This window comes from Camellia sinensis, chromosome 1, assembly GCF_055761805.1.
Source record: "Camellia sinensis isolate YWXY chromosome 1, ASM5576180v1, whole genome shotgun sequence".
In the NCBI taxonomy this organism is placed as follows: Eukaryota; Viridiplantae; Streptophyta; class Magnoliopsida; order Ericales; family Theaceae; genus Camellia; species Camellia sinensis.
The window spans coordinates 223,344,074-223,358,126 of record NC_138961.1 but is presented as its reverse complement, the minus strand read 5'-3'; the positions used below and the strand labels follow the sequence as shown (position 1 = coordinate 223,358,126).

General features: G+C 36.4%; 2 protein-coding genes across 19 annotated transcripts; one reads left to right on the top strand and one right to left on the bottom strand.

The window, feature by feature from the left end:
- Positions 1-58: 58 nt before the first annotated feature.
- LOC114314831 (pentatricopeptide repeat-containing protein At3g50420) lies at positions 59-2,733 on the bottom strand. Its single transcript, XM_028261337.2, has one exon. It carries the CDS (start codon positions 2,373-2,375, stop codon positions 237-239), a length of 2,139 nt encoding a protein of 712 aa, XP_028117138.2. The 5' UTR covers positions 2,376-2,733; the 3' UTR covers positions 59-236.
- A 2,754-nt stretch (positions 2,734-5,487) lies between these two features.
- LOC114314830 (uncharacterized) lies at positions 5,488-14,021 on the top strand. 18 transcript variants are annotated; one of them, XM_082896449.1, is made up of 14 exons: positions 5,488-5,634; positions 5,731-5,793; positions 5,902-5,955; positions 6,095-6,190; positions 7,692-7,778; positions 7,866-8,465; positions 9,077-9,556; positions 9,892-9,953; positions 10,040-10,127; positions 10,309-10,370; positions 10,699-11,049; positions 12,015-12,212; positions 12,655-12,992; positions 13,316-14,021. In XM_082896449.1, exons 1-12 carry the CDS (start codon positions 5,581-5,583, stop codon positions 12,046-12,048), a joined length of 2,031 nt encoding a protein of 676 aa, XP_082752575.1. In that variant the 5' UTR covers positions 5,488-5,580; the 3' UTR covers positions 12,049-12,212; positions 12,655-12,992; positions 13,316-14,021. The 18 variants fall into 18 exon arrangements, with proteins under 18 accessions (XP_082752575.1, XP_082752560.1, XP_082752549.1 ...); XM_082896434.1 differs by having other exon boundaries at positions 12,007-12,212; XM_082896423.1 differs by having other exon boundaries at positions 10,291-10,370.
- Positions 14,022-14,053: the final 32 nt, after the last annotated feature.

The window sequence follows — 14,053 nt, the reverse complement described above, 5'->3', positions numbered from 1 at the left end:
TTGAGGGTTTATTTCTAGCTGTTGTTAAACAATTGTTCTTATTTGACGCAATTAAAAATTCAAAGTCAAATGTGTTCAAATTGAAATTCAAGCAAACTTACAGGGATCATTGATTAAACTTGCCACCAAAAAAAAAAAAAGGTTTAGAGATTGCCTGGTGATGACACGTCATATCAACAGATTAAAAGATTCAAAGTGTACACTTATATCACTTCTAATTAAAAGATTCAAAGTTGTCATTTTCCATCTGTTTTTGATCTTTTCATGTTTCCTTGTAGTCTATGCAATTCATCTTGCATTTCATTGATCTTCGGATGTGATTGATCACCGGAAGAGAACACATGGATATCATTCATAACCTCAATCCAGCTTAAACCAGGGTCTTTTTCCAACATCAGTCCTCTCATCTTTCTTCTCATTCTTGTGACTGCGTCCCATTTCCCTGCAGCTGCATAAAGATTGGTAAGCAATACATGTGTTGCATTGTCATCTGCGTCTATGCTTAAAACTTCCTCAGCAACGCGAACCCCTAATTCTAAATTTCTGTTGGTGACACATGAGCCCAACAATGTTCTCCACAAATCAATGTAATCTTCACTAAAAGGTGACTCGGAAATCATTTCCTCTGCCTCTTCCAACAGTCCTGCTCGACTCAACAAACTAACCATGCAAGAGTAGTGCTTACGCCCAGGTCTCAAACCATTTTCTTTCATGTAATTCCATAGAAACTTTCCTTTATCAATCAATCCACAGTGGCTACAAGCAGTCAGGAGAGAAATGAATGTTACATGATCTGGTCTGAGATTGTTCTTCAGAAGTTCATCAAAAACCTTCATCGCTTCTTCTGCCTTCCCATTGTGACTATACCCTCCAAGCATTGCATTCCAGGCCTTCAAATCAGGGGATTTGACTTGGGAAATTGTCAATTTAGCAGCTTGAAGGTCCCCGGTTTTGGCGTACATATCTATTAGACTGCCATGGACTGATATTTCAACATCATATCCTGTTTTTACACTCTGGCAATGAATCATCTCACCTTGTTTCAAAGTCGCAAGGTCAGCACAGGCGCTCAGAGCACTACTGAGAGCAAAACTATCAATCTTTTGGCCTTCCTGCAACATTCCATGGAATAACTTAATTGCATTCTCTCCATCAGCTGTTCTACAATGACCTGTGATCATCTCGGTCCATAAAATGACATCTTTCTCTGAGATTGAACTGAAAATCTTTTGAGCTGAATTGGTTTCAGAATTATTGAAGTACATAGATATCAATGTGCTTCCTACGTAGACACTCAGCTCATATCCTGTTTTGATGACTTGTGCATGCAGTGGTTTTCCATATTCAGAACCGAGGAATGTTCTTGTTGCAGATATGATGGCTGCAAACGTATACTCATCTGGTTTAACAAATGACATTTGCTGCAATTGGACAAACATTTCCATGGCCTCCTCTCTAAGACCAGTCTCTGAATACCCGGCCATCATTGAATTCCATGAAACTAAATCGGGGTTCTCAATTCTACTAAAGACTTCAAATGCCGTGTAAATGTCTCCACAACTGCAGTACATGTCAAGCAGTGAATTCTGCAAAGGCAAATCAGTTGTTACGCCAGATATGATCACTTGGGCATGTACAAGTTGCCCAAAGCTATGATCTTTTTGTCTGCCACAGGCATTCAAAACCATTGAATATGTGAATTGGGTAGCAATCGTACCACTCCTCGCCATGCTGCCATAGAAATGAAGACCACCTTCTATGTTTTCATTTTTCAGGTACCCAAAAATTATTGAATTCCAAGCCACAGCATCCTTGTCAACTATGCAGCCGAATACTTCTTTCGCCAATCCCAAATCCCCACAATTCAAATACATTCCAAGTAAGGATGTTTGGACACGCGTATCATCCACGAATCCAAATTTTATGACTTGGGTGTGAAGTGCATAACCCATCAAGCAATCTTCAAGCAAAGAAGATGCGTGTAAAAGGCTCGTGAACGTGGAACCATTCGGTCGATGGCTTTCATTTTCCAATTGTTCGAGCAGTTTGAAGGCTGAAAATGCATGCTGTGAGCTTCGAGAATAGGCCGCGATGAGGGCATTGTAGGAGACAATATTTCGTTGAGGCATTTTGTCGAACAGGAGGCGAGAGTCGCCGAGGGAACTGCATCGAGCATACATGGAGATGATGTTGTTGTTGAGAAACGGCGATTGAGGGGCGGCAGGCATGGCGGTTAGGAAGAGGGCGTGGAGTTGGCGGGCTTTTCTGAGGGTGGTTGTGGAGTTGCATTTTTGAATGAGGAGAGATGCTATGGAAGAGGCTTCATGTGATGGTGGCATAAAAAAGACTTGTGGCTCTAACTGGAGGTATGGCATTCACATTCTTTGCAATTTCAAAATTATCAATTGCTCAACAAAAAACCAACCCACTTGATTGCTTTGAAATTGCCTAAAGGCATGCATTACTTTTGTCCCTTAGGGCGTATATGTTAGCCCACAAGAACGTCGGTACTTCAATTTTTTTCTTCTGCTCTCATTCGAGTTGCATTGAAGTGGTGATGCTTAACAAGGAAACTAGTACGATTGCTAACAAGGAAATTTTATGTGTGCATATAATCTGCTATGCTTCAACAGATGATTGAGGATAAACCACTCTGGTGGTGTTTGGCAAGGGCTGTTTTAGTCTTTTTAAGGCTAAAATCTATGCCCAAAAAAAAAAAAAAAAGCAAAAAAACAAAATAAGCTAAAATAGTTAGTAAAATAAAATGTCACATTAAATTCATAATCATTTTTATTTTTCTCTCACAAATATTATATTCAACTACAAAAAAATTCAATTATCTTTTCAAACACAAAGGGTATGTTTGGTTTGATTTTGAGAGAATAGTTTTTAAAAATTGTTTTGGAGAGAGAGTTTAGAATTTTTTTTGATTTGTTTAGTTGTGTATTTTGAAAGTAGTTTTAGAGTTTGAAAGCTTGAAATGATTTGATATTTTGTTGTAATTGAGTAGATGTGTGTGAGAGAAAGAGTGATTGAGAAGGAGGGAGGAGAGGGAAAAAGTGATCGATTGATGTGGAAGAAAGAGAAAGTGATTTTGAAAATTGTTTTAGAAAAATTTCAAACCAAATAAGTTTTTTAGAATTTTTTTTCCAAAATCACTCTACAAAGCCAAAACAAACATATTCAGAAACTTTAGCCTACTAAAATAGCAACTTCCCACTCTATTTGGTTATTCAATTTTTAAATCAAATTTTGAATTTTGAATTAATATATATTTTTAATATTTTGCTTAATTTTTAATTTTTAATTTTTATTTTCTAAATGCATCTAATCGGACCAAAATAGATTAGATGCATTAAAAAAAATATTGAACAAATAATTAAAAATAAAATAATACAAATTATAAACTCAGAATTTGATTTTGAAAGCTGAATAATCAAACACAGTGAGACATTTTCTATATGGAAAAATGATCGATTTAAACTTTAATATTTTAGTTTATTTTTAATTTAAACCATCGATTCATTTTCATTAAGTAGAACTATATAAAAAATAATAATATTGTAGTCATTAAATTGAATGTAATTGTATGAAAAATATTTAAGTTATTCGTTTTCATTGAGTTTAGTGATTAAAATATAGGATGATGCACCAATAAATCCCAAATTAACAACTTATATACTGTTTAGTCCAAAAAATTTTCTTATAGACTGAAAGGTCCCATTATAGGGAAATTGACCATAGAGGGCATATACATCACGGGTGTGAATCTAGACGTTAGTGGGCAAATTTGGTAATTTGATACTCTGTAAAATTACAGAATTGGGACATCTTCGGCAGTGGTGAAGTTGCAGAGATGGAAAATTTGGGGTTTCAATGTGACGACGAGTAACATCGAGATTATTTCGAAAGGAAATCTACATTTGAAAGCGGAAATAGTGGAAATAATTGGGGCAATGTAACCCCAATGTTAACGTTCCGTAACTTTGTGTGTTTAGGCTGCTATTTGCAAGCGTGAGGGTATAATGGTGATGTGTTCAAGTGGAAGCATTTCTGGAAGGCCGATCCATCATCAACATCAGTGCTATGATCAACATCATCAACCTCAGCGCCATGATCGACATCATCAACATTAGTTCCATCATCAACATCAGCGACATCAACGCCATGATCAACATCGTCAACATCAGCGCCGATCCACACTTATCCAGTACCACCGCTGTGAGGTCGTGATCTCTCTGCCTTCGTGGTTCGCGTTCGAGATCGGATCGCAGTTGCTTTAGGATTTGGAGATCGTCTTCGAGGTTCTGGGCTTCGCGTTCTGAGTAATTGAAAACTATGTAATTTTGAAGAGGACGGTAGAGATCGACGGTGACTGTCTTCTTCTTAGCCTTGGAAGCTTTCACCACCATTGTTGCAGACCTTAGCGTTAGGGTTAGGGTTTTTGAGAAAAAGTAGCCAACAAACGCAGTTGATGGTGATGATGTTCGAATGTTGATGATGTTGATGATGTTCACAATATTTTTTTGATGATGTTTGTAAAAATATAGTCTGTAAATATACACCAATCAATATATTTTTTAGAAATAGTCTATAAAAATATGTAATAAGTTGTATATTTTTTTTTGTTGATGTTAATGTTGTTAATGTTTGAGACTATGTCTGATCAATCTCTCTGTTCCTTCACCTGAAAAATGGGTACACATTGACCATCAATGGCGACCCATTATCCTTCAGAAATGGTTGTTTGTTTAGTGATGTATAATGTATATGTTGATGTTTGATGTATAATTTTTTAGTGATGTTTGATGTATATGTTTTTATAATGTTGCAGATTTTTAGGAAACAAACATTCCTCAAAAGGGGTACTATTGTAACCTGCAAAATAATCAAAATTAAATAAACAACATTACCAAAATAAAATGGGACTAAATGGTGCATAAAAATTTTTTTAAGACTAAATGGTTTAACTTTTCAAAAAATAGGATTTATGGGTAAATTTTCCTGAAATGTATGTCTTTTTTGATAATTTTATTTAATAGAAATAGAAGAATCATTTAAATTAAAAATAAATAAATAAAATCTAAGTTTAAATTGACAAACTAAAAAATTAAGATTTATTTTATTACAAAACTCCATTTTTGAATTTGTTTTTATTAAAAAAACTTAATTTTTATTTTAAAATTAGGATAAATTATAAATACACCCCCGAGGTTTGATTGAAATACGAATCACTCTCTGTGGTTTTGAAAATTACATTCCATCTCCTGAAATTTTTAATTTTATAACAAATCGCATATTTTATTAATAAATTATCAAGTCAATTAACAGTTTTTAATAATATTATAAATATATTTCAATTAATAATTTAGATAATTTTATTATTATATAGGAAAATAATTATGAATTTTCATTTTTTGATTAATTTTGTTAGATAAAAATACAAACAATGAAATATTTACAAAGTGGTGTAATATATCCTAAAAATTAAAAAGAGGGGAATCGAGAAATAAATAGGAAGCTACGAAGAGAAGCCTAACAGTGACTTAGCCATTCGAAGTCAGCGACTCAGAGCGGAAAATGCAACACTCGCAGCTCTGCCGTCTAATCGACGAGTCTCTCCGTCCCTTCACAGTCAGTTTCATCATTCTTTGCTTCTTGTTTTCTTCATAGCAATCTGTTTACTCTTTTCCTCATTCGTATCTTTGTCGTTTATTATACTATTTGCAGGATCAATTCGCTTTTTGCTTAACCAAAGAGACCGAGAAGGACCTCCTAATCGTTCTCTCTCAGGTTCTCTCCACTTCTTTCAATTGTAATTTCGGTTTTTGGTTTGGTTTGGTTTGGTTTTGTTTTGAATAATATATGTTTGGGTGATTACTTTTACGAATTATCTTCCAGTTGTTGAGGCAAATTCAGTTGTGGACACATGAATTTGATAGCGATTCCGACAATGTCTGACTCTCTCTCTCTCTCTCTCTCTCTCTCTCTCTCTCTCTCTCTCTCTCTCTCTCTCTCCATATTTGTATATTTTAATTTTTAGATTTAGACATTTTAAAGAACTTATCAGTTAAAATTCAAAATTTTGGAACAGGGCATGGTGGTGAAAGTACCTGTTTGCAACAACAAATGTTCGGTTGGCTCACATTGTGATGATCATAACTGCTTAACAAAGATCATTGGTGACTTGGTAACTGTTCTTTATTACCATGCTATTATGCTAAGCTGTAATTTGATTATGTGGAATTTACTGCCTAGGGCTGCAGCTCTCTTCATACACGAGATAGTTATTTTTGGTTCTTTGTATCATTGTTGTTGTTAAATAACTCTACATGTCGTAGGTGGTAAAATTTAAGAAGCATTGTTTTTATAATGTATGGTTTGTGTCTGCCATATTCGATGCCATTGAAGAAAACTTCAATTTTGATAGGTGTCACGAGTCAATAAGTGGTCCAATGAATGCTTGATATGGTGAGAAAGCATATGTGTATGTGTGTGTGTGTGTGTGTGTGTGTGTGTATGTGTGAATGTATTCTATAATGCCAAAAGAAAGGAAAAGTAGTCAGTTGCCTCTGGATGCATACACACATCATGTGGCTAACCACTAAAAAGCCACTTCCCAAAGAAACCCTAAATTGGGGTTGGATCATGGATTTGGATAGAGATTTGGAAAATGAGGAAAATATGAATGAAACATAAACTGAGCCAAGCCAAGCCAAGCCAAGCCAAACCAAACCAAACCTTAAGTTCCATCAATTGGGGTTGGATACATGAATCGTTCTTTTCCACACGGCCCTATCAAAGGCCATTTCGTTAGTCAAATTAAGTAGATCCATATCTCTATTTACAACACTAACCAACGTTAATTTAAGCCTACCCCGTCTCCTAACACTTCCATCTACCATTACAGTATCGCTTCTCTTCACTACTGCCTCTGTTGGTCTCCGTTGAATATGACCAAACTATCTCAATCGATTCTCTCTCAACTTATCTTCTATCGGTGCTACTTATCTTCTCTCTCTGTTTGTTCAGCATGCATTGTCGAAAGATTCACATATAGTGAAATGTCGTAATACAATTATTTGGCCTGATTTGCGCAGTACATATTTTCAAAGCTCTTCACATATGGTGAAATATTATCATATTATGGTTATGATTTCATTAGAAAGTTATCTGCCTGGCCTGGGGAAAAGAAAAATTTATCTCATAGATTTCCCATTTCACTATTTACCAAAGTAGACAGATATAATCCAAGGCAGTAGTGCATTTGGTAAAGGCCAGAGAGTTAAGACCCCAGGTCTCAAGTTCGAAACTCCTTGGGTCAATCCCCCGAGTGTAGCGCAGTTGGTTAGGAGGTTAAGTTTCAAGTTGTTACCCCAGCACTTGGTGTGGGTTCGATGCTCTCCCGCTGCGCGAGAACTTAAGCAGAATTTGTCTAGGGGGTTGGGGCAAGTTTTCAGGTTATAGTCTCTTGCTCGGAACGGACAATAGGACACCTTGGTGATCTGCGAGGGCGCTGCCTTGGACCTACGGGAGAGTGAGAGGATTTTCCTATAAAGATTGTTTAGCTGCATCACTTATCTGGTTCTTGATGTTTTCTTACTTTCTTATGGAACTTGAATCGCTGCCTAGCTGACAGAGCAGTGGTTCCATTTCTACTCTTGACCTTGTAAATTGTTGTTTCCTTACAGATACTTCTGCTACTAATCGAGGGTCAATATGTTCAACATTTGGCAGGCAACATTCTTGTGGCCATCTCTAATTACATTGTTGCATCTGTATGTGAAAATTTGCTACCTTGAAAGTTCAACTGTTTTTTTTGTTTTTTGTTTTTTTCTTATCTTGCAAAACTGTATGTTTTACAGGGAGGCAATTGGGATGAATTTATGCAATCATTGTGTGTCTGCTTGGAGTTGTTGATATCTAATGCTCTTTTGCATTCTTTGGTGCGGGCATCTACAAAAGCCCTGGTTTCAAAGCATGATTCATCAGGTGTCATTATTGCCTTGAAATCAAAACTGAAAAATGCAAATTGGTCTTCAGTGGCTTGCATTATTCGAGTTTTACGCAATATATTGAAACGTTTAAAGCAAGACATTGATGATCAGCTTCTCAAAGTGTACTTGAATTCTATAAGTTATTGTCTTGCAAGTGTGCCTTGGGATTCAATGGATGAGGTCCATGTTGGTCAGAATGGTGATGCTGTTAGAAAATTCAGTGAGGATGCTTTTCGCACTAAAGCTGTGGAACTAGAGTCCAGAATTGTGTTTCGTGGAACTCTTGTTCAGCTTTTCTGTTCCTTGCTTAATCAAAGTGGTTGGATGGAAGCTGCTGGTGGAGCTTTAAATAAGCATCCGGTTATTTGTGAAATCAGTAACCTCATTCCTAGACTTTTAGCCTGGTGCCTTTGTGATGGGGATTCAAACAACATGTGCATGTCTGTGTACTTTAGACACAAGATGTTGGTATGAATTTAGCTTATCTGCCTTTTATAAGTGTCAATGTTTCTTGGTTGCTAGTTCTTTTCTATTTACTCTTGTATTGTTCCTTTTGTTTTTATATCTTGGGCTGAGGATGGAGAGGGTGCTATGAAAAGAAGGGTGCACTACATGTACTCTTTGATGCAGGGACAACCTACTACTTACAAGTGAAGCAGTGTCAGAGATTTGCAATCGCAAGATAAGGAACTTCGCGTCATTAATTTGTTGCAGAAGTTTTTCACTTTGCTACATCTAACGTAACTAATAAACAGCTTGAACCAACTCGCTCGTTTTGGTTAGCTTGCTTCATATCAATTGGAATGTTGTCAACTTGACGTGCCATTTAGATCTTCTTTCATGTGTCATGTTCGACTTGTTTTTGTGTAGTTTTTGGAACAACTGCAGTGATAAATATCTACTACCTCTCCATGTTGCTAGTTAAGATGTATTTTTTCATTGTATTTCTATCGCTCTACAGGTGTTATTAAGTTTCTAATTCTATCTTCACTTGCTCACTATTTCTGAAATGTATATTAACAGCGTGGTGCTATTACATACATTCAAAATTATGCCACTGATTAGGTTGTTCTCCGCAGATGCTAATGGTCAGGCTTAGCTTCCAGATCCATTTGGAATATTCTCTTCTTGTTTCATGGTTGCAACTTATGCACGAGTACTTTGAAGATCTTTTGATGCAACCAATGACTCAGCTGGAGTCAGATCAGGACATTCTAGAAGGCTCCCCATTTTTAGTGGGTGTTTCTGATGCCAGAATACATAATATGACTTCCAGACATTTACAAAGGCTTGCTGTTTTCCTTTTCCTGAGGTGTTCCTTTAGTTTGGTTGGCTTGAGAGATAAAACAGCTGACCAGTGTGGCTGTGCAAATCTGAAGAGTTGCTTGAAATCTGACTCAAGTTCTGACCTTGAGTGTTACAGTAGAAAAAAAGGTTTATCAGAGCTTTATGGGTGGCTTCAAGGGCATCTTCCAGCTGAAATGTTCATAGGCTGCAAATTCTATTCTGAAAGATGCACCAGCTTTTCCTTATCCTTCCTCAGGCTATTTATCCATGAGGTTATCTCTATACTCCCTTAGAAACTAGCTTTCAAACTTTAGATTCTTCTGAAGGATGTATGTCTTTTTCCTATAAGTTGATTGATCCATGGAAATCTAGATCGAATGATTTGCATATCTACTTTCTTGGCTTATACTTAATGTACTGAAAGTGCGCAATATTATGGTGTTTCTTGTAGGTACTCTGTGCTTCAACCTAAGTTCAGTTTATATAGTTGCTAGTGTAGCTTGAATGGTTATATTAATTTATTAATCGTTTAATTTCTTGTTCGTAGAATATGTGCCTTTCTTTAGACCTGCTATATCCTAATTTCTTGTCTACTGTTGATTTGTAGGACGATATCCTATTTGAAGTGCTTTTGCAACTGTTTCACATGTCCTTTGGTGCCGAGCAACAGTAAGCAACACATGCTAGAATACTTTTAGTGGTTATTAAGTGTATTGGTTGCAGAAGTCTTTAATGAGTTTTTTGTTTGTATGTAGGGTCTGCCAAGACAGATGTGATGATATGCTTTTTCATGTTTCAAACCTTTTCAACCCCATACACCTATTCCATCTTTTTCTTGCAGAGGCAAGTTCAATAGTTATAGATAATGGGAACAACTAAGACTTCTTACCCCAATGTATATACTTTTATTTCCTTGATACAAAGCAAATGCCTCTATGTTCTACTCTTCACTTACCGGGCGAAGTTATTAAATAAAGTAATACGTGCACTCCTAACTTGCTTGCAGCTACACTATGATCATCAGGTGCTTCTTGATTACCTAATTTCAAAAGATACAGGAGCCAAAGCTGCTGAATATCTGTTGAGGTAGTTTAGTTACTAGAATTGTACTTTGATCTTTCCTCTGAAGTTGTGAATACTAGATTTTCATGAATCATATGCCTAAGAAAAACTGTTGCCTGCTTTAGATATGTTGAGAAGTGCAGGTTTTTTTAGAGCTTACTTTAGTTAGGCAATGTATTTTCTTTTTCAGATTTTATTGCTTGGAGTAGTTGATGCAAACAAATGCAATGCATTGCAAGATAGTACTAGAGGATGGAACTTTGCCTGAGCTCTATCTCATCCTTGTATCTGTATGAATTTGGGGGTGTTTTTAATGAGCTTCTCGTTTTTTTTTTTTTTTGCCCCTTATTAGGTCCTTGCGTGTTGTGTGTTACTCGTGGAGCGTATTTGTGGAATTTTCAGCAGAAGGGAAAGTTACAAATGTGAGAGATATACATAAATCATATGGCAAGAAAAGAAAAGTTCTTGTTGATGATTCACTTATTGAGGGACATCTAACCTCTTCATCAATGAAAAGCAAGGGGATTCCTCTGTCACTTGGAAAGCAATGTCAGAAAGACCTTATGCATGGCAGCAAGCATTGTAGAACTACTAGGTTACCATTTGAGAATGCCAAGGATTGTTTGCTGTCACTGAAAAAGTCTCTGCAGAATCTCCATAAGAAAAGTTTGTTTCCATATAATCCACAGGTTCTTTTGCAACGGTGCGCTTCTTTTCTACATATTACATTTCTCTCATCAAATTGTGAATTATAGTGCTATGCTTCCCGTATTTACTCACCATTCTTACTTTGGTGCAATATTATTTAACTTGTTGGCGAAACCCATTTCGTACTAATAAATTGGAAAATTTCTAGAACTATTATTCTCTTTGGTTTTTTTGATCCACCTTTTTAGCAAGTACATGGACTAACTGGGATTAAATAAACACCTTTGCTACTGTTGAAATCTAACTGATACCTGTAGGTTCATTTGTTTTTAATTGAAATATGTAGAACTGAAGCTTATGTTTCTTATATGGCTAACAGTTAATGTTATTCTCGCAAGCTGCATTCCTCCTGCATGTTCAGATACTAAAAATAAAACATAAAAAGAGGAAGAAGAAAAATAGAGTGCATGTCCAGGTCATGAATCTAATTTTTTAGATTCTTTATCATCGTTACCTTTATGTCTTTGTTTATGTGTTTATGATAGAGTAACATTTACTCCAGTCAGTCTTCTCATTTCTACAATTCTGATGATATGCTAATACTGATTTGAAGTGGTTTAGGAAGTGGGTTGGTCTATAGTAAATTTGTTAGTGAACATTGTTTCTGATTCAGGTGTCTTCATATATTATTGTAGTATGCAATGTGCTGGTTTAAGTTTTTGGAAGTTTGATATCTTTTTCTACGAAGTAATTTTTTTTTTTTTTCAATGTGCATCCATCCATCCTTGAGTACTTATATGTTTAAATTTATTTCTATATGGTGTATTTTTAATGGTTCTTGGATGTCTCCTATAATGAACTCACTTGTACTGGTGACGTCTACTTTCCGCAAACCAACTGATTACTTTTACTCTTTAATGCTGAGATTAATAAGCTGTGTACGTCATGACCGCTGAGGGGAAAAAAAAATTCTGCTGTTAGGCTTTGTTGAATTGGTTGTTACCCATTGCAGTTTAACAGGATTTCAGGAGCTTTGTCTCAAGCAGTAGAGTAATGTCCAGAGAATGGAGGAATTAATTCCTGGGGATGTATCATTTTGCCAATTATCAGTTTCTTTCCTTAGCTCCCCTGGATTCATTTTCTGACTTCTGAACAGAAGGTTTTCCTCATGGTGGCCCAGAATTCATTTGGGGGCTGTGGTTCCCCAGAATTAAAATGGTACGTTTTGGATTGTGATGGCTTGTAAGGGCTAACCATGCCAGATTCTTCATCTGAAAATGTTAGAAATTGATGAAAACAATTGTCATGGCAATGGAGAGACAAAATGAAATTTGTTCTTGGCTTTGATGCTTTGTGGGCAAAGGTCTTGTATGCATTTATTTAAAATGATGGTTTTCATAAATGGATCATATAAAAATTAGTGATTAAGATATTATTGATTTTTTTTTTTAATAGTAAATTGACTGATTCAATTGATTGATTGACTCTTCATAACTTCTGTATGTAATCATTTTGAAACATGTGTCATGTATAATTTATGGTCAAATGCAGATGTATCTTTTAAATAAGTAATCAGCATTTGATTTGCCCCACGAAACAATTTACTTGGAAGTATGAGTGTATAAGATAGTAAACTAATGTGAGATAACATCTTGTGCAGCAGGAGGAGACGGAGAAGAAAGAGGGGCACTTTGTCCTTGTTCACGAGATTGCAGTCATTCCTGAGATTGGCAGGTCACAAGGTTACAGAGTTGGACCTCACTTTCTTTGCTTATCGCTCCAAGTGGCCGGACAAGTCCCCTCATTCTTGGATACTTTACGGTGTTGATGGAGTTCATGGGGTCTCTCCCAGTGATGATAAGATGATTCTGGTAGGCCTGAACATAGTAATATCACATCTGTTGCTGTGGAGTGGTTCCCTCCCACAGAGAAGTGCTGTTGTTTGTCACTGCTCTTATGCTGGGTTCTAACCTAAAAACTATCACTTTAAAGAAAGAGGTACTGATTCTCTTGTTTATTCATGGGCATTCACACATTTTTATGTACATAGCCATGTTAAATCTTGAACACTCTGCCAAGATCAATATCTTGTCCATTGACCCATAATGATTGAACTGCATGAGTAATAAAAATTGTGAATCATCGTTTATATATGCCGATTCACTTGCAATTAGCACATCTAATACTTGCAGAACAGTATTTGAATTTTAAATTCTGCATTATAATTTAATTGCTCTCAAAGTTGATGGACGTGAGCACACAGCAAGATAACTTTCTTCTCGAGATTTTTTCTCAAAAATTTTCATCATTTACATTTTCAGGTATTTGGTTAAAAAATTAAAACAAGTCTCTTAGAATGAACCAATACAAACAGGGCCCTTCTTCTGTGTTGCAAGGAGCCGCAGCTGATCTATTTCTACCACAAAACTAATGTTTGATGAGCATGGCTCTTTACATGGTGTGCATAGTCAAAGGTACTCGAACACATTTAGCTGACTAAAGCTTCACAAAAATTCAGGCATGAATGCTATCAGGAGGGCAGCTACTTAGATCTTCTCCGGGTACTTTTCCATGGCAAGAGCTTAGCTCAAGCCACCGGCAGCTGTGCCCTGCCTGTACAGGAATAACCTTTTTCATTTGGAGGAATTGATGCCATGATCTCCATCAATGGTGTAGAATACTCATTAAGTGTATGGACATCATTTAGTGGCTTCATGTTGACTTCAAAAACTGGAAGGTGAAGCGTGGTGACCCTACGACTGAAGAACTTTGATTCTTGGTTTCAGCTTGAACGAGATGGTAGCACCGTGATTTAGTCCGTGTACTAGAACAGAAACAAAATGCTTGTGTTTCCTTGTTGCAACCATTTTTCCTATTCAGCCTGTACTTCCCTCCCTTTCTTGTAGAGATGATCAATTGAGGAATTGCAGCTTGCAAGTAGTGTATGTTGCAAGTCCGCTAAAGCATGACAACACTGGGCCTGTTTGGGAACATGACTTCCCGGCTATTATAGCCTAATTTTGAAAATCAGCCCAAAAGCCTACACTGTAGCAACTTTT

Coding starts and splice junctions, on each gene's coding strand:
- LOC114314831 (XM_028261337.2), bottom strand. CDS start 2,375: ATGCCATACCTCCAGTTAGAGCCACAAGTCTTTTTTATGCCACCATCA.
- LOC114314830 (XM_082896418.1), top strand. CDS start 5,581: ATGCAACACTCGCAGCTCTGCCGTCTAATCGACGAGTCTCTCCGTCCC. Junction 5,956..6,094: donor TTGATAGCGATTCCGACAAT/GTCTGACTCTCT, acceptor ATTTTGGAACAG/GGCATGGTGGTGAAAGTACC. Junction 9,954..10,039: donor TCCTTTGGTGCCGAGCAACA/GTAAGCAACACA, acceptor GTTTGTATGTAG/GGTCTGCCAAGACAGATGTG.